The sequence below is a fragment of the Poecilia mexicana genome, unplaced genomic scaffold, assembly GCF_051168715.1.
Source record: "Poecilia mexicana isolate PSO_F unplaced genomic scaffold, ASM5116871v1 scaffold_16, whole genome shotgun sequence".
NCBI classification, from domain to species: Eukaryota; Metazoa; Chordata; class Actinopteri; order Cyprinodontiformes; family Poeciliidae; genus Poecilia; species Poecilia mexicana.
In genome coordinates this window covers 90418-112204 of record NW_028263385.1, presented here as the reverse complement: position 1 = coordinate 112204, position 21787 = coordinate 90418, and the positions used below count along the sequence as shown (strand labels likewise).

General features: G+C 37.8%; 1 protein-coding gene across 1 annotated transcript in view; it reads left to right on the top strand.

The window, feature by feature from the left end:
• Window positions 1–20823, top strand: part of LOC106931297 (neural-cadherin) — a 61744-nt gene extending 40921 nt beyond the window's left edge. Inside the window, exons 17-26 of the mRNA XM_088013933.1 lie at window positions 1779–2062; window positions 4339–4968; window positions 5785–6781; window positions 9432–9525; window positions 12358–12542; window positions 12802–13040; window positions 15520–15797; window positions 17630–17844; window positions 20367–20494; window positions 20803–20823. Of these exons, the coding sequence (XP_087870059.1) occupies window positions 1779–2062; window positions 4339–4968; window positions 5785–6781; window positions 9432–9525; window positions 12358–12542; window positions 12802–13040; window positions 15520–15797; window positions 17630–17844; window positions 20367–20494; window positions 20803–20823 (3071 nt within the window). The remainder of the gene's footprint in view (window positions 1–1778; window positions 2063–4338; window positions 4969–5784; window positions 6782–9431; window positions 9526–12357; window positions 12543–12801; window positions 13041–15519; window positions 15798–17629; window positions 17845–20366; window positions 20495–20802) is intronic.
• Window positions 20824–21787: the final 964 nt, after the last annotated feature.

The window sequence follows — 21787 nt, the reverse complement described above, 5'->3', positions numbered from 1 at the left end:
AGGATGGGAGGGAGTAATGCCTGAATGAGGAGGAAGAGAGGGATTTATTCATCACTCAATAATGCATTCATCTTTAAAAATAGCAATATTTAAAGAAAAGAATCACATCACTTTAATTTTTTTCAGATGAACGGGTCTTTGTGGGTGAACTAGTGTTGCATTCATCTTAACCTTTTTTATTTGTAACGTTAAACTGATGACTGACATCAATTTTGTGTCATTAACCAACTTCAGTTTTGGAGCAGATTTTCATTCAAATATATAGTCTGAAATGAGACATTTAGGACATTTTACTCACATTCAGAGACATTTATTCTATTTGGAGAACCAGCATTGATGTGGTCCACTCACTAGATAGTTGACATTTTTATTTTTAAAGTCTTTTAAATTTTCTATAAATTTTTAAAAGCAAGACCTTAAAGTTTGCTTGAAAAGCTCTGTGTTATTGTGTTTACTGAAGTTTTTAAAATGACTCCTCCATCTTTTATACTTTCCTGGAATGTATGGTCATTCATTTTCCCAAAATTAACATTTTCTAAAACCTGTGGTGGTTTCCTGGGATTTTGTTCAGTGTTGTTCCTTCTATGAAACTTGTATCACAAAAGCCCTGACTCTAATAACACCTCAACTGAAACTAAGCATTTTCTAAGAAAAGAAACTATGAAAAAATAAACTAAAGCAGCAGACAAATTGCTAAAACTGAGAAGTATAGTAGAATGGAAAATCTGAAGTCAAAACTACATAAAAATCAAATATTAAAACCTTTGTCTCAGTTTAGGAAAGAAATCTTTAAGTGGTCACATAATAGGTAGTCAAAGCTTGTATTTGGTAAAAAGCTTGTATTTGGCGATTAGGTTAAGGGTTAAATATCAAATTCATGTGAAATCTCCAGGAAAATAATTTCAACCAAGGTAACATTCTCTGAAGTACTGCATCACAACTCGATGAGCTGGTCTGATGCAGACAAGATGTGAAGGCGTGAGCATCTAATGAGCCCCACTGTGAGGAAGATGCTTGTTTTCTTCTGAGATGTGATATCTGCTGCTGCTGTCCACATGGGTCATCAGTGTGTGTGTGCGTGTGTGTGTGTGTGTCTGTTTCCTCTGCCAATCAAAGATAATCTTCTTTTGCCAGCAATTCCTACAATACTATTCAAAAAGTAAAGTTTCAGAGAAGAGCTACATACAGCTCAGGTTGTGTTATAGCAGTGATGTCCAAACGGTGGCTGGGGGGCCATTTGTGGTCCTCAGTCCACAATTCAAGAATGTGGTGAAATTGTGATTTATTTGTATAGACTAAATAAAAATCTTAAAATCTTCCTCAAACATTTATTTATTTCGGTACAAAACTAAATATTTTTCTTCAATTAATCCCAAAAAAGTTTTAAAATATTTACTTAGCAATTGTGCAAGTTTATAGTGTGTTTATATTTTGGATCGACAATGACTTACAGATTCCTTTACTACAAAATTTTGACTACTGTGCTTTATTAGAATATTATATGTTTAGTATATTATTGAAAACATAAAAATAACAGAAGTCTGAGACCCATGACTGTCATCAATTTGACATTTTTGCCCATAATGGCAAAAAGTTAAAGGTTGTGTTAAAGGCTAAAGGTTTTTTTTTCTGATCATGTCAAAATAATATATTAACTGCCTCTTTTTCATCAACTGACTTTTGCATACACAGATAATAATAAAATACCAGGATAGAAAGTTTTTAGAGCAGAAACTGAAACAGCTCAAACTGACCTGGACTCTATTCCTTCCATCCAGGCGCCAACGCTAAGCTGCGCTACCAGATCACTTCAGGAAACGCCATGGGGACCTTCGACGTGGAGCCAGAGGTGGGCACCATCTTTGTAGCTCAGCCGCTCGACTACGAGATGGAGCAGCGCTACGAGCTGCGGCTGGTCGCTTCTGACGGGAAATGGGAGAACGAGACCCTGGTGGTGGTTCAGGTGGTCAACCGCAACGACGAGGCGCCGGTGTTCAGTCAGACGGAGTATCACGCCTCTGTGATGGAGGAGCTCACACAGCTTCCTGTGTTCATCCTGGAGGTCAGAGAATGTGAAGGCTTCTTTGTTTTGGGTGTATCACATGGACAATACTGAGTCTTATTCCAGTTATTCCGATTTTATGAAAAATGCTGCATTTGCTTTTCCCCTTCAGCAGCAATTATGGTTAAAATGGAAGAAAATAACATAATGCTTGCAATAAATAATACACATTAAAATAAAAGCTACATATTGTTTGAGAGAGAAATTAGAAATTGAGTTTACCAGACTATTGGGTGTGAAAACAACCTAAGACCCTAATTTACCTGATCAGAAAACAACATATGCAGCATATAATGCACTTTTGCGAGTAATCTACTCTGACCTTGTTAAGTGTACAAGCAAGTGAGGAAATGAATGAATGTTTGATGGTGTTTAACATGTTTTTATTGTCATGCTAAATCATTTAGCCATAACTGGAGATCCGATGTTCACTCATTCCTAATCAAATTATTTGAAATGTAAACCTGATAAAGTATCACCTTCGACCAAACATACATAATGTACATTATTGTTCAGATCTTAATGTTTATATGAACAATATGTGAAAATGTATCAAGTTTGATGGAGGAAAATGTAATAGCATTAGTTATGCTAAAAATTAGCCTGGAGCAACACCTCAGCAGAGATTCATTCCACTAACACATCACACATGTATGACGGCATCTAACACAAAAACTGGTAAAAAGAGACTCCAAGGTGAAATATTAGGCCAAAAAAAGCCTAACAGGAAGTAACCATCGTCCTCAAAGTTGCCTCTAAAATGTTCGTGTTGACCTCCTTCTCCTGTTGATCTCATCCACCTTTCGTCACACCTATCTCCGGTAATTCACAATAATTTGCATGTGCTGCCAAGCTAAATAAGATTAAAAAGGTGGAAGCTGGGAGGGGAGGGAAATAATCTCCGTCAGAGGCGCATGTGTCACCCAGTCCTCAACCTGGGCCTGCTTCCCCTCGCCTGCTGGAATTGATTTGATGTGCTTTTGGTTCCTCTCTGACGCTTTCAATAGTCTTTCTACCGCACGACGGACGGGTCCTCCCTCATCGCGCCGCACTCTCAGCCCTGTGCACTAATGCAATTCAGTAGATAGCGAACGGAAAAGAAAATCCAATTTGAAATGAATATTTTTTGACTTCACCTGCCTCCTCTGTGGTGCCACCGCTGCTCATCTTCAATATTGTGTACCTGCGTCACGTTGTCAGAGGATGCAGAGAGGCGACATGGGGGAGGAGGCTGCGGGAAGGAGAACTTCAAAGGGTTCAGTAAACAAACTCTGGTGACAAAAGAGGAGAAGAAAGGGTAAAAGTGTACTTTTTTTCTTGCCTTTGTCTTTGTCTATTAACTTTTAATTGCATTGTGTGTCTCGGTGACAGATGTGAAGGCTCGACTCATTGCTGCTGCTCTCGTCCCCTCGCTCAGAGAGATAGCAGGAAGGCAGGTTAATTAAGCAAACAGGACAAAGCAGCAGAGAAATGTTTATTCCTGTGTTGTGAAGTCCCAGCGCGCGGGGCCAGCTGCTGCAATCACTTCCCCGCTGCATGTCCTAGTTGCTGGGCTTGACATTTCTACATGCTGGAAAAGCAATTTACCTGTTTTGATAAGAAATACGTGATGAGGAAAGAACGGAACGAGATGAAATATTTGCTTATTAAGGAAGATGTTATTGAATTGTGATGAATGTACCGCTGTTGTACAAATTGTCAGCATAAATAAAAGGTGTGCCTCTTGCTACAGTTTTGATATGGAAAGCAATTAATTTTCAAGAGAAACAAACGTTGGTGTTTTGCAATTATTCAATACCCATTTGAAAGGCTATACGTCATAAAAGCAATCACTCAGAGAGCAAAATGCTTATTAGAGGTTTATTTTTAGACATAGCGGAGGTCATCCAATTATGGTGGACGTCTCATTTCTTAAAGCCAACTGCGATCAAGTAAGGAATGTTCCCACCAGTCCGGTTTAGTCCACTTTAATCAAACTCTGGTTCGTTTGGCTAGAAAGTTTGGTCATTTGGGGAGGAGTGAATGAGCATCAAACTCTGACGCGACTCAAAAAGCAAACTCTGGTCCGCCTAAAAATCTAGCTATCGGTTCAGTTGAAGTGAACTGTGGTGCGGTTTGAATGCATATGTGAACACCAAGGGGACCAGAAACCGCTCCAAAAGCAGAAAGGGCACTACAGCACAGGGCATTCTGGGTAAATACAAAAGAAAAGAAGAAGTGGGAAGAATGATTTCCTTGCTCCTTTTTCACCTTTTCCCTCTTGTTTTTTTTTGTAGGTGTCAGCAACAGATCCCGATCAGGAAGCGGACCAGACTGCCCTCCGCTACTCCCTCCATGGCCAGGGTGCCGGTGGTGAGTTCACTATCGACGAACACACCGGAAGGATCTATGCCCAGCGCCGCCTGGACCGGGAAGAGCGCCCCGCCTGGAGATTCCTTGTCCTCGCCACAGACGAGGGCGGAATGGGGCTTACAGGATTCGCTGATGTGCTGTTAGAAGTCCGAGACATTAACGATAACTCCCCCTTCTTTCCGTGCCCCGCCCTAGAGGTAGACGGATGCTTCATTGGCCAAGTGCCTGAAAACTCCCCCGCCGACACCTCCATCATGGAGATGCGTGCCATGGACCTTGACGACCCAAATGAAGGCAGGAATGCCATGCTTACCTACAGCATCATCAAGAACATTCGCAATGAGATCAACCTCAACTTGTTCTCCATAAACGCCACTACCGGGACTATCTACACAGTTCTCCGCTCACTGGACCGGGAGACAGAAGACAAGTATCTGGTTGTGGTGGAGGCCCGGGATGGCGGTGGTTTGTCTGGGACGGGAACAGCCACTATTATGGTTTCAGACGTAAATGACCACCCACCCATCTTTACTCAGAGGGCTTACACCACTCAGGTGAGTCAAACTCTTCAAAGACATCTGATCTGTCGTTCTCTTCCAATATTTACATTACAAGGTTTGTGCAGGTCCTTAAAAACATCTAAATGAATTTCAAGCATTTTCAAGAGTTTTGAATAAAAGGTAATTAACGTTTAATTAAAATCCTAAATTCGGAAAGCTTTATTTACAGTTGAAACAAGATATTTAAAAACATTTTTTTCTCACTGTCTGAAATCAAATCAGACTAAACGTTTCTTGTTTTAAGTCAGATACAATTACTTAAAATATTTATATTTGCTAAATGCCAGAAAACATTTTTGAGATTTTTTGTGACTTTCTTTGTGTATTGTGTTTAAGCAGGAAGGTCAGACCTAAACACAATTTGTTTGGATTGGTTCAGTGTAATTATTATTCCTAATGACTCAATGACTTATTGATCTGTGTAATTGAAATAAATGCTGGCTTATATTTTATATGTTTGACAACATTATTGAAATTGGGGATTTTCTTATTAGTCTTTTGTTCTCACACCAGTCAGGTGCATAGGGTGACTGAAGGAGAGAAATTTACAAACTTAAAATTTTGTTTACCTTGTCCCTGATATAGAATGTTGAATAGTGTCAAAAAACATTAGTAATAACAACTAATAAAAGATGTCATCCTATATTGAGTTGAAACTGTCTTTTTGAGTTCATTTGTATTGTTTTATCTCCAATCTGCGATGCTGGAAAAGTTCGAAAACGCTTGAAAAAGTACTTGAATTTCACTGTGGGCAAAGTGTACAAACCTTGACATTAGTTGTCATAAAAAATGCCTTTATGTGTCTTCCAGATGAATGAGGATCTGGAGGTAAACAGCGAGGTCCTTGTGGTGTCTGCCACTGATGGAGACGAGGGTGAGAATGCTGTTGTCACCTTCAGCATCGTTGGCGGAGACGAGGAAAGGAAGTTCTTCGTTGAGACGGACAAAGTAAACCGACGTGGCGTGATAAAGCTGAAGAAGAAGGTTGACTTTGAGAAACTCCATGAGCGGACCTTTAATCTTACTCTGAAGGCTGAAGATGCTGACTTTTTCAGCCTGGCCTACTGTCTCGTCCAAGTAGAAGACTCCAACGACCACGCTCCCGTCTTTTTCCCGCAGTTCTATGAGTCGGCTGCCATGTCTGAAGACGTCCCAGTGGGAACGATTGTCGCTCAGGTTACAGCATCTGATTTGGACTCTGGCCTAAATGGACGCTTCTCCTACAGTATTTCGAAGGAGTCCGACCCTTACAGTCAGTTCCTGGTGGATCAGTCTGGTTGGGTGGTTGTCGCTCATTCTCTGGACAGAGAAAAAATCTCCCAGCACAGGATCATGGTTCTCGCAACAGATGCTGGTATCCCACCGCTAACTGGTACCGCTATTGTTATGGTAACTGTTCTCGACATTAACGACAATGGGCCAGAGTTTGAGGCTGCCTATAAGCCTGTTGTTTGGGAGAACACTGCAGCTCCACAGGCCGTGCGAATGAATGAAACGTCCATGCTTCTTCACGCCATCGACCGAGACACGTCCACCAATGGTGGTCCGTTCTCCATCCGACTCCTGCTTCTAACCTCTGATGCCACAAACTTTAACCTGACAGACTTTCGGAATGGCAGCGCAGCCATCACTGCTCTTCGCAGCTTTGATCGCGAGCGCCAAAAGGAGTACCGCCTTCCCATTCTCATGATTGACAGCGGTTCTCCTCCAGTGAGCTCAACCAGCACGTTGACAGTTGTCATCGGCGATAGAAATGACCATCCGCACTTACCTGGACACACCCATATTGTTGTCTACAGTTTTGAAGGTATGTCCTGCTTTTTTTTGCCATCTGGTTTGTTGTAAAATTCACGTTTTATACATCCATTTGGATTTACACTACTTCTAAAAACAGCTCAAGTGCTTAAAAAAAACACCCAACCATATTTTGAAGTAAGTAAATGTTTTTTAGAGCCGTTTCAAAAACCTTCAGAATATAACGTCACAAATCAGCAGGCACTGCTCCTCACGTAGCAACCCCAGCCAATCCCAGCAGGTTACCTAGCAACCACAGCAAAGTCCAGCCGGTCACCTAGCAACCCAAGCGTTGAGTTGGGGGGTGTGGCCAGCAGCATTTGGATTTAAAGTGACAAGAGGCCTTTAAACAGCTCATTCTGAAAGGAGCTCAAAATAAGTAGAACTGAGCAGACTAAAAACTCATTATCAGATTATAAGAACAATTTTGTGCAAAAAATGTAATGAATATGTTTTGTATAGCCTATATCCTAATCTGTTCCATTAAGCATAACAGGTCACCTTTAAGATTTGTTTTGCATGGTTTTAAATTTGCTTAAATGCTTTATGCTGTTGTAGATTTTATTAGTACAAGCTTTGGGTTTAAATAACCTTTCAGTGTGGAGTTTGGGTGTTCTCTCTGACTTCCCCACTTTCATTCCACCATTAGGAAGTTAATTGAAAATTGCAAATTGCTGTGAATGTTTATGTGAATGGTTGGTTGTCCTGTGTCTTTCTGTGTTGGTCCTGTGATGAACTGGCATTTTGTGCAGAGTGCATTCTTCTCCGCCACTAAAAGTGCAAAGTCTTGCAAAGATATATTTGTGTTTCCTTCCTTAATCCTTCAAAGTAAACTCTTTTCAAGGTCTTGTATTGACTCAGTCTGTAATTTTTAATACTTTTTAGCAGACAATTCACTAACATTCAGCAAAGACTTTCTAGTAATTTCTCAGGAGGGTTTTATAGTGTTTAGTCGCTTTAAGATCTCAGTTCTGAGTTTAACATGTAACGACAACCCCCCTGTTTATTGATCCTTTTATCGTTTACATCATTCAAGTCGATGTTCTGACGTTGTGTGAGCTTTTAGAGCATGTAGCTGGGATCAAAAAGGCTTGATGTAGTCCTGATCAACATTGATCTGAGCAATACGCATAAGTTGTCTGTCAGAAATTTCCCTTATATTTGGCAGAGCTCTGTGTTGCAATCCTCATGTGGGCTGTATGCCTTCCACAAAATGTTATTAACTGCATCTGATTCTGCTGGATGACACATTTTCCAGATCAGACAAACACTGGAGGATCATAAAGTGGCTCTGCTCTGTTCGCACCTGTAGCCTGTAATACTTCTGCTGCTGCTGTCTTTGCTTTGCATCCTTAAATCTTATATTTTAAGTAACTCTATGATTAGCCCCTGTGGTGGATCAGAGGTGTAATATATGCTGCTCTATTCGCTGGCTGTAATACATAGCTACTATAAAACTGAACACAAGTGTTCAGTTCTGTTCCAATAAATCTCTTTCTGAGACACAGTCAGACAGAAAATTGTGAAAAAACTAATTTGATCCTGTAGAGCACACTATACTTAGTTGTAAAGCATGTTGTGCTTTAGCATTAGCTTCTAAATAATAATGTTAATCTAACACCTAAGTGCTAGCATTGCTACTATTTATAATTAGTGACTTAGTGTAACTAACTTTTCAATTGGATGGGTGTTTTATCACATTAAATGCATCTCTGTGAGAATGTACCAACCAAAGTTAATAAACAGACAAATTGAAATTATAATATAATATTATCATAAACAGCATAAAAATATTACTATCTATAGAGTCAGAAAATGCATATATATCACAAAAGGGAAACAGTATAAATACAGCAAACGTGTTGCTGTTAGAAAGGGGTCACAGTACAGTTAGCATGTCTAATAATGCAGCCACATAGGGATGCATTCATTCGTAGACACACCAACAAAATAAGAGCCGTTTTAGAATCAAGGGTTTATTTTTTGAGATTCTGTTCCACATGTTGTCCTCAGTGCATTATTTTGTACCTAACAAACTCCACGAGAAGAAAGAGAACGTTTGTCCCTCACAAATCATAACTGATTGTCATAGTCAGTTCAAAACCTTCTGAGCCCTTTTTGCTCACGTTAGATCTGTACATGACACAGTCGACTTCTCGCAGCCTCCCACTGCAGCCCCATCACTTATTTAGCATTTCGTACCATCTGTCAGCCTGCTGTAATTTACTGGAAAACTAAGGTTCTCCGTAGTGTATTTTGATGAATTTCCTCTCTGGGGCTTTTCCACATGAGCAGACATTAACCTCCTAATAGGAATCCACCCTGAAACTCGAAAACATGTCATGAAGCAAACAATTAACTCCAGCTTAAGTCCCAGCTTTGATAGGGACATGAACAGGAAGTGAGTTTGAAAGGCAACTTATTTCATGGATAAAGTGATTACATTACTGCTCCTGGGAAAAAACAGAGTGAAAGTTATTCTAATGAGACTCTGTTCCTGATGCGCTATTTAACCATGACCATGTGTGCCAATAAGGTGTCACCTGTGCCTGTACCTTCTGGTGAAGCTTTCAGCCTTTACTCCTAATATTTGGGCTGTACCACAGGGATGCATAATGCATTTTAAACTTTTTCTTCTTGCTTTACTTTCTGCATCCTCACAGGGATTCTCCCAACAACAGCTCTTGGACAAATTCAGTCCCCTGACCTCGATGACTGGAGTGAGAAGGTGTACCGCTTCGATGGCAAACCAACCAGGTAATTTGATCGCGTTTGATGAAACACTGAAAAAAACTGCCGAAAGAGGATTTTCGTTAAAGTTTTCCAGTAGTTTCTGCTAGTTAGTATGGAAGAGTCGAGGGACATTAGGAAGAACAAAGTGTAGAAGTGATGAAAATGTCAAGAAACAGCTGAAAAGTCTTCAGTGAGTAGCTTTGATTCCCGTTGAGTAAATGTTCACTAGTGGTTCAAAGGTTTTGAATGCTTGAAGGCATATTAAATGTTAAAACTGACACGAATCAGCAGGATTACAGTAAAGGAAAGTTTATTTATAAAGCACTTTTCACATACAAAAAGTCACAGTGCTGTACAACATGAATCATATTTAAGTTATACATAGTATAAAACCAAGCATAAGTAATGCGCAGTAATAATAATCAGCAATAAAAATGTATACAAGTTAAGCTCACACTTAGGATCTGTCTCTTTTACACTAATTTTAACATTACCAGCTGATCGACCAGCATTTAACTCTTGGAACAGAACATCCATGTTGCAGCTGATACACAGAATCACCATGAATGCCAAGTGAAAATGTACTGCCATATTCAGTTACACATGTGCAAAACGTCTTAAATGAAGTCAATTTTTAATGCAATAAGATCATCTTTGAGTGAAAAACATGTTTATTTCAGTCTGGAATTGTTTCCCACTTTCCTTTCCATCTTTCTGACTGTCCTTTGTGGCAAAATAAACAGATTCTTCATCAGTTTTAACTTTACTTTGTCTGCAGAAGGATGACATTTTAGGCATGTAGCTATTCTCTTGTAGACATTTTTTGACTAATCTGTCTTAGTTTAATGATAAGTTCAATGTTTTTATTTGTCGGAGTTGAATAGAAAAGTGCAGCTGTGTGTCATTTCATATTAGATACTACGAAAACAATTAGTTATTTTTTTATATTGAACACTATCCCAACACTTATTAAATTAAAAAAGCAAAACATTTTATTTTTATTCTATTAGAAATGAAATTAAAAATCTTTTAAAAAATATTATTGTTTAAATTCCATTTGAATTAAAGTTTTTTTTTTGTTTTTTGTTTTTTTAAAGCTTGATTTTTAAAAATACTTTTTCTATATTTATTTATGGAAATGTTGAAGCCTGCCAGTTATATGTACTCAAATTATAGCATGGGGTTTTTGAAATGTTTTATGTCTGGCATTAGCTACTGCAATAAAATCTGAAACTATTTTGACATTTTATTGCTGGTTGGGCAAAAGGTGAAGCAAAGAAATTAGGCACCAATACAGGAAAGTAAAATAAATAAGTAAAACAGATAGAAAATTATAGGTACAAAAGCAAGAGAGAAAGAAAGATTAAATCTACACGTAACTTTAGACATAATAGATTCAGTTTTGTGTCATCTAAAACCAACTGGTACAAAAAGATTAAGATGCTAACCCCGTCACTTAGAACATCTTTAGTTCAAGCATGCAGCCTGTTGATGTATTGGATAAAAGAAGTCAGAGGATGGAAGATGTAAAGCAGTTCTATCATGGGAGTAACTCACATGAAACAGATTCTTGGGTAAAGTTTCCCTTCTTATGTGACACAAAGCAGGAAGAGCAAAAAGAAAAGGAAAATAAAAAGTGCACAACGAGTGACAGTTTTGAAATACAGAGGATGAGAGAATACAAAGGTGCAACAGAAAAAAAAGAAACAAAATTGGGCCGTATAATACAGGCAGTTTGAAGGAGGAAACAAAGAGTGGAAGAGACTGAAAAGGGAGGAGAGAGATAGAAAAAGAGATCTGACTTGTCAGGAACAGTGCTATTAATACTTCATAACCAGCGGTATTGAAAATTCCCAGTGAAGCACAGCGAGGGCGAGCTCATTTTGTTTGATGAGACGCGGCTTCACGCGGACGCATTGAAAGGAGAGTCTGATTGCACTCCCCGCCACCTTTTCTTCTAACGAGATACCTACAAGGGGGGACGACAGGAGACGGCCGAGAACAAAGGAACCACTGGGGACAGCATTACCATAGTTACTCGTGAATCACATCCCATCATCTGCGCATCCTGCAGATAGCAATTTGTTTCACAGAATGGATTAGGTATAGGCTGATGGTTATTTACATATAGAAAAGATAAAACTCGGAGCAAAATAAGAAGCTCAAAGAGTTCAGATGAAAACGCATCGCTTGGATATTATTAATGTCACCTTGCAGGGACTCAATAGAAGCAGCAGCCTAGATGTAACATATGAGGATATCAGCTTCAAGTCTCTGCAAACAAAACTGTTATAGAATCAAATAAGCTGTGTGTGTTTCACCAGAGTTAACTTTCAGTCATTTTTACCATGAATGTTGGACTTTTAATCATTTATTTGTGCAGCTGCTTTTTCTGGATGGAACATCATACAGCTTCAATTATTATTATTTTTTTTTTAATAAAGAGTAGTGGGTAGAGCTAACTAAAAAGTTAGTTGGGATAACCGTAAATGCCAGTCATAAGTTTTAGTTCTGCAAGAATTTTTACAGCCAATAACCACAATGTCAGTACACATTAACTAAAAGTTTACAAAACAGCCAACTAACTTAACGCTTTAGAAGGTGTCCAGAAAAATTAAGCTAAGACTGCTAAAAGTTTTTAAAGTTAGCAAAAGCGCTAAACGAATCATTAGCTCCACTATTAGCAGAATAGCAGAAGCATGCCCACCACTGACACAAAATAAAAGGAAAAATGTACATTTTGCCTCTTTAAGTGTCATGAGAAGGTCCAGTCTATTTTAGTTTCTTGAGACGATTACTTTCATGATGTTTGACAGATAAACGCCTAATGATAATATAAATGTGTTCCTGTTGTAGGTTGTTCGGTCTGAATCAGAGCTCAGGTCAGCTCAGCATCAGGGAGGGAACTCCTCCAGGCACGTACCGCCTGCAGGTGCGTGTGTCCGACAGCACATGGCCTGATGTCATCTCCACCGCTCAGGTGGATGTCACAGAGCTGCACCAGGAGGCCCTGCAGCGAGCTGGCTCCGTTCGCCTCAACAGTGAGTTCCCACAACATGATGTGTTAAAAAGAGAGCTATTTTACCACTAAAGGCTGTTGAGAGATGCACATTTTTATGATCCCAAACTTCAGTTAGTTATTTTTCTAAGAATAGTTATCCAACTTTTCAACCTCTAAGGTCACCGAAAAGCAAAAAAAAAAAGCAGCTAATATAAAATAAGACCTCCCTCTTCTGTGTTGTCATCTTTGTTCCCAAAGAATATTTAAAATACAAGCAGGAACATCTGCTCTTCTTCCAGATCTTACAGTAGAGGGCTTTTTCCAGAGTAGCAGCGGAGGTCAGGGGAGTCGGTTTTCCCGTCTGGGGCAAATGTTGGCTGAAATCCTGCAGACGTTGCCAGAGAAAGTCCAGATATTCTCTGTAGGCAAAGCCGACCAGCTGAGTTACAGAGCGCTGGATGTCTGGTTTGCTGCACACGGCTCACCGTACTACAAGGCGGAGAAGCTTCATGGATATGTGGCGGCAAACAAAGCCAAGGTAAGACTCAAAAATCACCTAAAAACTACGTCTATAAATATCGTCCTTATTAAGACAATTTTTCAGAATCATTATTTTAGATAATTGAGATTGAGGTAAACAATCATTAGTTCCAAAACTCCTTCATGTTTGATGGTTGCTTTTCAATTCCTCTAAAACAAAATTAAAAAGAAGAGAGTGGAAGATTTATTTAGACTCCTGGTGAAGTTTAAACACACTTTAAACTGTTCACACTTGGACAAATATGTAGTTATGAAAATAAACTGAACATGTTGTGTAAGCAATGATTTAGTTTTGTGATAGATTCCAATTTTCCATGCAAACAACATGGAGATGAATATTTAACATGCATTAAAAGCTGCGGAGCTGCATCTGACGTTTACCTCCACGACAGGAAGCTCATCATGCCAGTTAGTGAACCAGGCATAAAAACATACAGAACATGTGTGCACACGTTGACTGGGCAAGGTCATATGCAAATGTCTTACTCTGGGCTGCCTCACTGCTTATGTTTTCTTAATGGAACCATTAAAAGGTCACAAAATAGCAAGAGGAAAAAATATGTTTATGTCTTTAACGAAAATAAGGTTTTAGTTGAAAGACAGGCACAATAAATTATATTGTGTTTTGTTTTCATTCAAAGTGGAAGAGTTTTTATTTTTATTGCAAACAGATTTATCTAGAAGTCTGTTAGAACGAAATGATCTGATGAGATATTTTTGGAAAAAGTTATCGCAGTTCAGAATACTACAATGCAATGAAACTTAAAATTTTGAGATTATAAATTTAAAAACTTAAAATATGCATAAATGCCGATAGTTAACTTTATCGGCTGCATACAGACAAATAATAATGTTAGAAAGGAAAAAGTCTGAAATGTTTCCCATGTTTTCATACCACTGCAATGAAGGATGTATTCCTAATGGTTATAGGAAGGATGGGAATGTGAAAAGTTTGAGCAAAATAACTCTTCTGATATTTCATACTGATTGTTTTATTTATAATTGGGTCTTACGACTTAAAAATTCAATTGTTCTATCCAAACATGTTGCTTTTCCATGCATAGATTCAACATTATAGGAAATTAGCAAATCCAAACTCATTACTATAACAGTAACTATTTCAATGGGAGCTATTTTGGTTCTTCTGACCTGAATAAACTGACGCAGCCTGGTTCAAAAGAGTATTCAACAACAAAACAAGGTCATCAAAACAATAAAAACATGTAAAAATCAGTTCAAAGCACACTAAACATCAAATACCAAAGAAGAAAGTGTGTGTTTAATTGTCATAGGCTGGAAAGAAAATTATTTTGTCTAATCTATAAGATATTTATAAGATAATTCGTAAGATATGGACATTATAATATATTATATCTTCTACCTGCTCCTTTTCGAACAAAAAATATAAAATTTGGATGTCACATGGGCAAAATAATTAGTTTTACATTTTATTTCTTAAGTTTGCTTCATTCTATTTTATTTTGTTTTTCTTTTTGTCTTGATTGTCTTTTCTGTCTGTTCGAAATAAATACATTGAGAATAATAAAGACACAGAATATGAAATTAAAAGATTATGTAGACATTTTAGAGCCATACGTTGAAGCTCTGCATGAGGAATATCAAGCACTTTGAATAAAAGTATCAGATGGATCTTGAAAAACCTCAAAAAAGCATAAATAAATGCAGAGAAACCCTGAGGGACTCTGATTGGCGGGGAAAACGCTCTTTGAGGCAAAATAAGAGAAAAAGAGTCCAAATGACAAGCAGAGAAAATGAGTGAATTTGGCAACAGAGGGAGGAAATGACAACAAAACAAGAAATGACAAGAAAAGCACTAAAGTGCATAAATAATATTACGGGAAATGAATCAAATTCAAAAACTGTTGATGCGGTTTAGTCATAAGATCAAAGTCAGATGCTCTTATTCTTTGAAATTCTAATTTATGTTCAAACAATATTCATGTCACTTTGTCTTGTTATTCTAGTGTTGCATTAAAATCCCATTTGTCTTCATTTCAGATTTATTCTTTATTTGCATGTTGTTTGCATAGAAGGCCACTTTCTGAGTGTTCAGTTACATTTTGGGATGTAGTTAAAGTGTCTGGCAAAGTGGAGCTTTTTCTACATTCTGTGTTTTAAATTAGGATATTTTTTAAAGTGGATAAACTCTGTATTTCACTTTATTTTTTGCCAATCTGGCATTATTTTCTTTTAGTCTCACCTTTATGTGCTACTTTATGTTGCCATAGCACCTAAAATCCCAGTAAAACACCTTAAATATTGTGTTTGTGATGTGAATAAATTTGATAAACGTCAAAGGATATGAATGCTTTTGCAAACCACTGTGATAATTCAAATATTTATTCCTACATTTTGTCCAATTTTTTGTCCTATTAAGAGCAAATAAATCATATAAATCAAATAAAAAAATATTTTTTTTTAATCTGTTTTCATCCTTATTTCTCCATCCTGCCCAGCTGGAGGCCATGTTGGGCGTGTCCGTCAGCCAGGTGGGCGTGGATGACTGTCCGTACACAGACTGCAGCCAGTATGGAGGCTGCAGCAGCGAGGTTTCATTCAGCCAGGTCCCTGTGGCTCTGAGCTCCGGTAACGTCTCTCTGGTGTCGCTGTCGGCCTCGACGACCGCCCACTGTGGCTGCCGAGGGCGAGAGACGACCCACCTGACATGCTCTGCCTATCCCATCAACCCCTGTCTCAACGGAGGCACCTGCCAGGATGGCCCTCTGGGATACCGGTATAAAATTTAAGACAAAAATACACCTTTTATCTATAAATCTATTGTCTGAGATTTTATAAGAACTGAAATTTATTCCATTAGATAATAAATCGTATGGAAGTGATTAGGGTCACTGAAACAATGTCACAATTCAGACTATAAATTATGTCATTATCTTGAGATCAAATACAGAATTCAGAGGAAAAAAATCATAATTTTAAGATTAAAGTCAGAAATTTGAAATAAAAATCTGAAATTTCAGGAAAAAAATCACAATTTTGAGATTTTACCCAAAATTTCAAGATTAAAGACCAAATTCTGAGAAAAGTCATAATTTTAAGATTAAAATCAGAAAGTCAGAATTCTGAGTTTAAAGTCAAAAGTTTGAGAAAAAAAATCATATTTTTGAGAATAAATTCAGAATTAGAAAATTATACTGAGAATTTTGACTTTAATATGAGAATTCTGAGAAAAAAACATCATAAATTTAATATTAAAGTCAGAAAGTCACTATTTTGAGATTAAAATCAGAAGTTTGAGGAAGAAAATTATAATTTTGAGATTAAAGTTAGAATTCTGAATGAAACTTTTTTTCGCTGGCCCCTTTCATAAACCCAGCACCCTGTACCATGAAAATGTAAATTAAATACTGCATCTCCGCCACATTGGCATCGTTTATTTTCTCTGTAGTTCTCCTGATTTTAAGCATGTCTGTCCTTGGCAGCTAACAGGCGTCTCAAACTGTTATCGTCACGGTTTGAAGCTGGTAGAAATTTCCCATTTGTTAACTGAAGAACTCAGGCGAAATCTGTCAAACATGCTAAAAGATTTAAGAAGCGAGCCAGCGGTTTCCATCTGCAGTAATAACACTCTGAGGCTCCGTTTTTCAGCTGCTTGGACTGCAGCTGACTTTGAATTGTCACATAACTATATTAGTTTAGATTGGAGCTGAAATATTGCAGCTGCTGAATCCCGACAGCTGGTTTCTCTTTCAAAGGTTTATAACTTTGGAAAAGAAACTTTCAAGTTGATTTCAGTTAAAACCAAGAAAACTCCTTTTTGAGGATTTAATGGTTTCTTTTCTTGTTTACGTTTTCATATGTTTTTCTTTTTCTTTTTAACATGACAAGCCACAAAAGAAAACTACACTGGGGGCCTCAGAAGTTTACACTTTTTAAAACTTTAGCTTCACTTCTAATTTTTTGTTTGGCGTATTTAAAATAAGAATCAAAAATTACTGAAATTTTCAAAAGAATTTCAATAGAAGATAGAAAATGTTACTTTTGTTACCATAATTTTATGCTTTAAAGAAAAATATTCTTACAAAGTAGTGAAACAGTCCTCAATTAATTTCTCTTAGCTTCACTTTTATTTTTTTTTTGTTTGTTTGAGGTATTTAAAGTAAGAACAAACCACTGACAAAATTTTACTGACATTTACCAAAGAACTTCAATTTTAGATAGAAATGCTACTTTTGTCACTATAGTTTTATACTTTAAAGGTAAATTAACTTACAAAGTACTGAAATAGTCCCCATTAATTGCTTTTATGTATCAAATATTCATTAAACTTTGTCCTGGAGAAGATAATTTATGTTCTAAATTCAATAAAATCTGTAAAACCTTTTCTGCAGCCCTCCAGACTCATAAACATTCACCTTTTATCAATCAGATTAAAGCAATTTTGATCTGTATTGTGCCAAATTACATCAATGTGAAAAGATGTTCACTGTTATTTAATTTTGGAGAAGTACTTATGGAATGGAGACACACCTATTTATTAATAATAAAACAGTTTTTATAGAGTATATTGATTATTTTCTTAACCTATCAGCTTCTGCTTCCCTTCAGATGCAAATGTCCCCCCATGTTTGATGGGCCGGAGTGCCAGCAGACCAAACACAGCTTCGGAGGTCAGGGTTACGCCTGGTTTCCTCCCATCAAGCCTTGCTTCCAGAGCCAAATATCCCTGGAGTTCCTGTTCGAGTCGGCCAACGGGCTGCTGCTCTACAACGGGCCGCTTGGCCTCGTCCAGCCTGGGGAGCCGGAGGACTTCATCGCCGTCGGTGAGTTTAATGTGTTTATGTCACTAGAGCAATCTGGACTTAAAAAAGAAAGGAGACACTCACTTAAACTGAAGGGATTAACCCTTAGTGTCACAATACATAATTCTCATGTGACAACACACTTCCGTAAACTTTGGAGCTGACAGCCATTTTGGTAGGCAGTTGCTATGACAACAATAAACAAGCCACAAGCTTAGAACAACCTCTAATCTTGTTCTTATCTAACTTACAAACAACATAAGTAGATTACAACTATTACTCGATTATAATTTTGGAGTACTCTACCCACCTCTGCGTAATACAAAGATAAATATCAGTGATATTTACTGTAAAACTTTCTGCTGAATTAGCAAAGTTAGCTTAGCCAATGTAGCTATTATCTGCAAGCTAGGATTGATATGTAGCCTACGTGTATGTTACTACATGTACTCACTTTGCCAGTCATAAGAACCTTGTTATTCACATGGAAGGCTTGTGCGTCCTTTGCAAATCTGTTTAAACATTGATCATATTCATCCATAGATTCCAGGCCACAAAACTCTCTTTGTGTTCATGAGGTAGTTAACTAACCGTAGTGTGAGCCCACATCGTCGACATATTTTCTTTCTCCGTCTCATCCGGTTCGATCCTGATGGCAGCCATTTTATTTTATTAGTCCCAAAGCCATGGGTCCAGAAAACAACGTCCCCTGGGACTGGTGGAAACTATGTATTGACACCAATGATGTTCCTTAAAATGCTAAAGTTCATTGAGTGATTGAAGCACAGATGAGGAAAGAGAAGAAAGAAGAAAATAGGTAATTATGGCAACTGATATTGTCATTGTTATATTTAGTAAAATTATGGCTGTTCCTAGATTTTTCAAAAATCTAGCAACAGCCCACAAACCCCCTGTACTTTTAATAACGTATTCTAACGGGATTATTTTAGCAGACATATTTTCTAATATTTATCTTACGTTTACTTTTTCCATCAGTGTTATCTTTAAATTAAGTGATGGTTTCTAGTGATTTAGAGTGAGAACTACAGCTAGAAACCTAAAAGCTTAACAAGCCAATAAAAGGTGAGGAAGAGCATTAATACTGGTTTTTTCTGCATATTTCCTCTGACTCTGATGCTTCTTGGAGATTCTAGGTATTCTCTCTCCAACTCCCCCGCTTGCTGCTTTGAGACTTCAATTTGAAATGTGACAGTCGTTTGATTAAAGTCAAAACATTATTTTAACTTCTAAGCTCTCTAAGACACAGTGTGATCCAACACTCCCAGTGGGGAAGCTTCATCAGCTCGTCCTTTTCAACAAACACAAAGCGTTCATCAATCTGCTGTTGTAGAACAGCATCTCAGCGGAGGAAACGCTTCATAAACTCTAATGTCAGCTCCCGGCGGTTCTTATGTGGTGTTAATGGATTAGCCCGCCGATGGCCTTTCAAGCGCTCCTTGCATAATCTTGTGGCATTAACGTTATGTAATTATCGAACCCGGGTTGTTGCCGAGCGGATCTGGGGAAATAAAAATCAAAGATGACGGCAGCATTGATGTTTCTGAGCCGTTTTTCACTTAGATGTTCAATATTACGATCCGGTCACAAACTCACTCACACACACACACGCACACACACACGCACACACACACACACTTTGGCATGAATGCACACATCTGATTGGGACAGAAGGTGATTGACTGAGGGGATTTCTGCTGCCATTGATGGGATTCAGCAGCTTACACAGCAATAGTCATCATGGCATGCATCAACTTTTTAGACCCAACAAACAAAGTCATCCTCCATCTTTTGTGCTTGATTTGATGTGACGATAAATTAATACAAACTCACTGTACAGGATGCTTTTATTCACATCTATTATATTTAGTGATGCATCAGTGAGACTTTTCTGGCTGATTTCTGATCTCTGGTTTTGTAAACTTTGGAGCCACCAATCCTATATTTCCCTTTAAGAACTATGAGAAGGTATAAGAGCAGCAATAAAAATGTATTTTTCTAACCTTCCTGCTGTGAACACTCATAGTTATGTGTCTGAGAGAGAATATATTACCCACAATGAAGTATCAGGTCCAGGCTAAGAAGAACATATTTTAAATTTTGACAATAAAGTAATAATATTATGAGAATAAAGTCACAGTAATAGGAGAATAAAGTTATAAACGGCTAATATTACTAGAATAATGTTGTAATAACACAAGAATAACATGATAATAATGCAAGAATCAAGTAATATTATCAGAATAGTCATAGTAATGCAAAAATAAAGTTATTATATTACCAGAAGAAAGTTATAATTTTACCAGAATAAGGTTGTAATATTAGAAGAATCAAGTAGTAATTTTATGAGAATACTTCCATAAAAAGATAATAAAATATAAAAGAAGCAATGTCTGTGCTTCCTCTACCCGTTTCAGTATTCAACTCTATGGACTCTGAGATTTTTATAGGTTATTCTTGTGGTATTCAACCACAAAATAAAAGTTTGCCATCTGAACCCATATTTTTTTCTCCACTTCATCCAGAGTTAAGGAACGGAGTTCCAGTTCTGAGCATAAACCACGGATCGGGAACACTGACCCTTCAGCTCCCACCTAAAGCTACGATCAGCGACCGGCGCTGGCATCGCCTGGACATACTCAGCGACGGAAAGGTGAGGCAGAAAAACAGATGGATGGTGATAAAAAAACAATACCATGAGTGTACATATGAATTCATATGTTTTACTGAGTAATGACTAGAGTATCGAAAAAATACTCCTGTGTTGAACGAACATTGACAGTTTAGCATGAGCTAAATATTTAGCTCAGAGATAAATATTTAGTTAGCAAGCTAAATATTTAGTTTGCCAACAAAAATATTTATTTTGAAACTTTGACATTTATAAATAAACAACATGGTGAAAATATGTCTTTAAATATTTAATACCTTTTAAAAATCTCTTTAAAAATGTTGTCTCAGTTGCTGATGATCAATCAGTAAATCAACAGTATTTGATGAGTAGCACCAGGCTTCTAATCAAACACCAGTGACTGTTTATGTCCCTTTCGCTCTCCGTTCAGCTTGTGCAGCTGATCCTAGACCAGTGTGGAGGGGTTCCTGTGAATGAGATGGAAGGTGTTGGAGGGGAGACCCGAGAGATTGATGAGTCCGACTGCAGAGCTGCAGGAGAAACACCCGGGAACCAGCGGTATGAAATAACCTGCAGATGGTGGAAAGAAATCTCACTTTAGTTAATTCTGCAAAATTTACATTTTTGTACATTTACTTTGTGCAGAAAATATAATAAACATGTTTTCTAAATCCTTTAGCCCTGTCCTAACCTGATCAATGAAACAGAATAGCTTACCTTTACCAAATACTTTATTTTCTAAACCTTCTTCAGCCTCTGTGTTTTTTTTTTTTTGTTTTTCTTTGCTGATATATTTCTTTAATGTGTACTTCCTGTCAGGTATTTAAATGTCTACCAGCCTCTTCAGTTGGGAGGAGTGAAGGAAATGTCTCCGTACCGCCGTTACCGAAGTTTTACTGGATGCATCCGAAACCTGGTGGTGGACAGCCAGGTAACACAGCTCTGCATGTTTCAGTGTGTACTTTAAATATTCATGTGGTGAGCACAAAAAAATCTGTTTATGCTGTCACACTGAGGAGGGAGTGAGGAGCGGTTTAAATTTGAATAACCTCAGGTTATATTTAACGGTCAGAAACTAATGAATAGGATTACCCATCATTCTCCTCCAAATGGAAATGAGTCAATAACAGAAGTGAAGGAAACACAATGTGTTTGTGTGTTTTCATCCTAGGAATCATTAGCTTTTCCTGGATGTGTTTCTTGCCTTGAAATGCAGCTGCAGTGTGTGTGTGCCTGCATCTATCTGTTTGTGCATGCATGAATTCACTCCCACCGGCTCCTGTGTGTTTGTGCTCGTGCGCCGTGGGGTTGGTG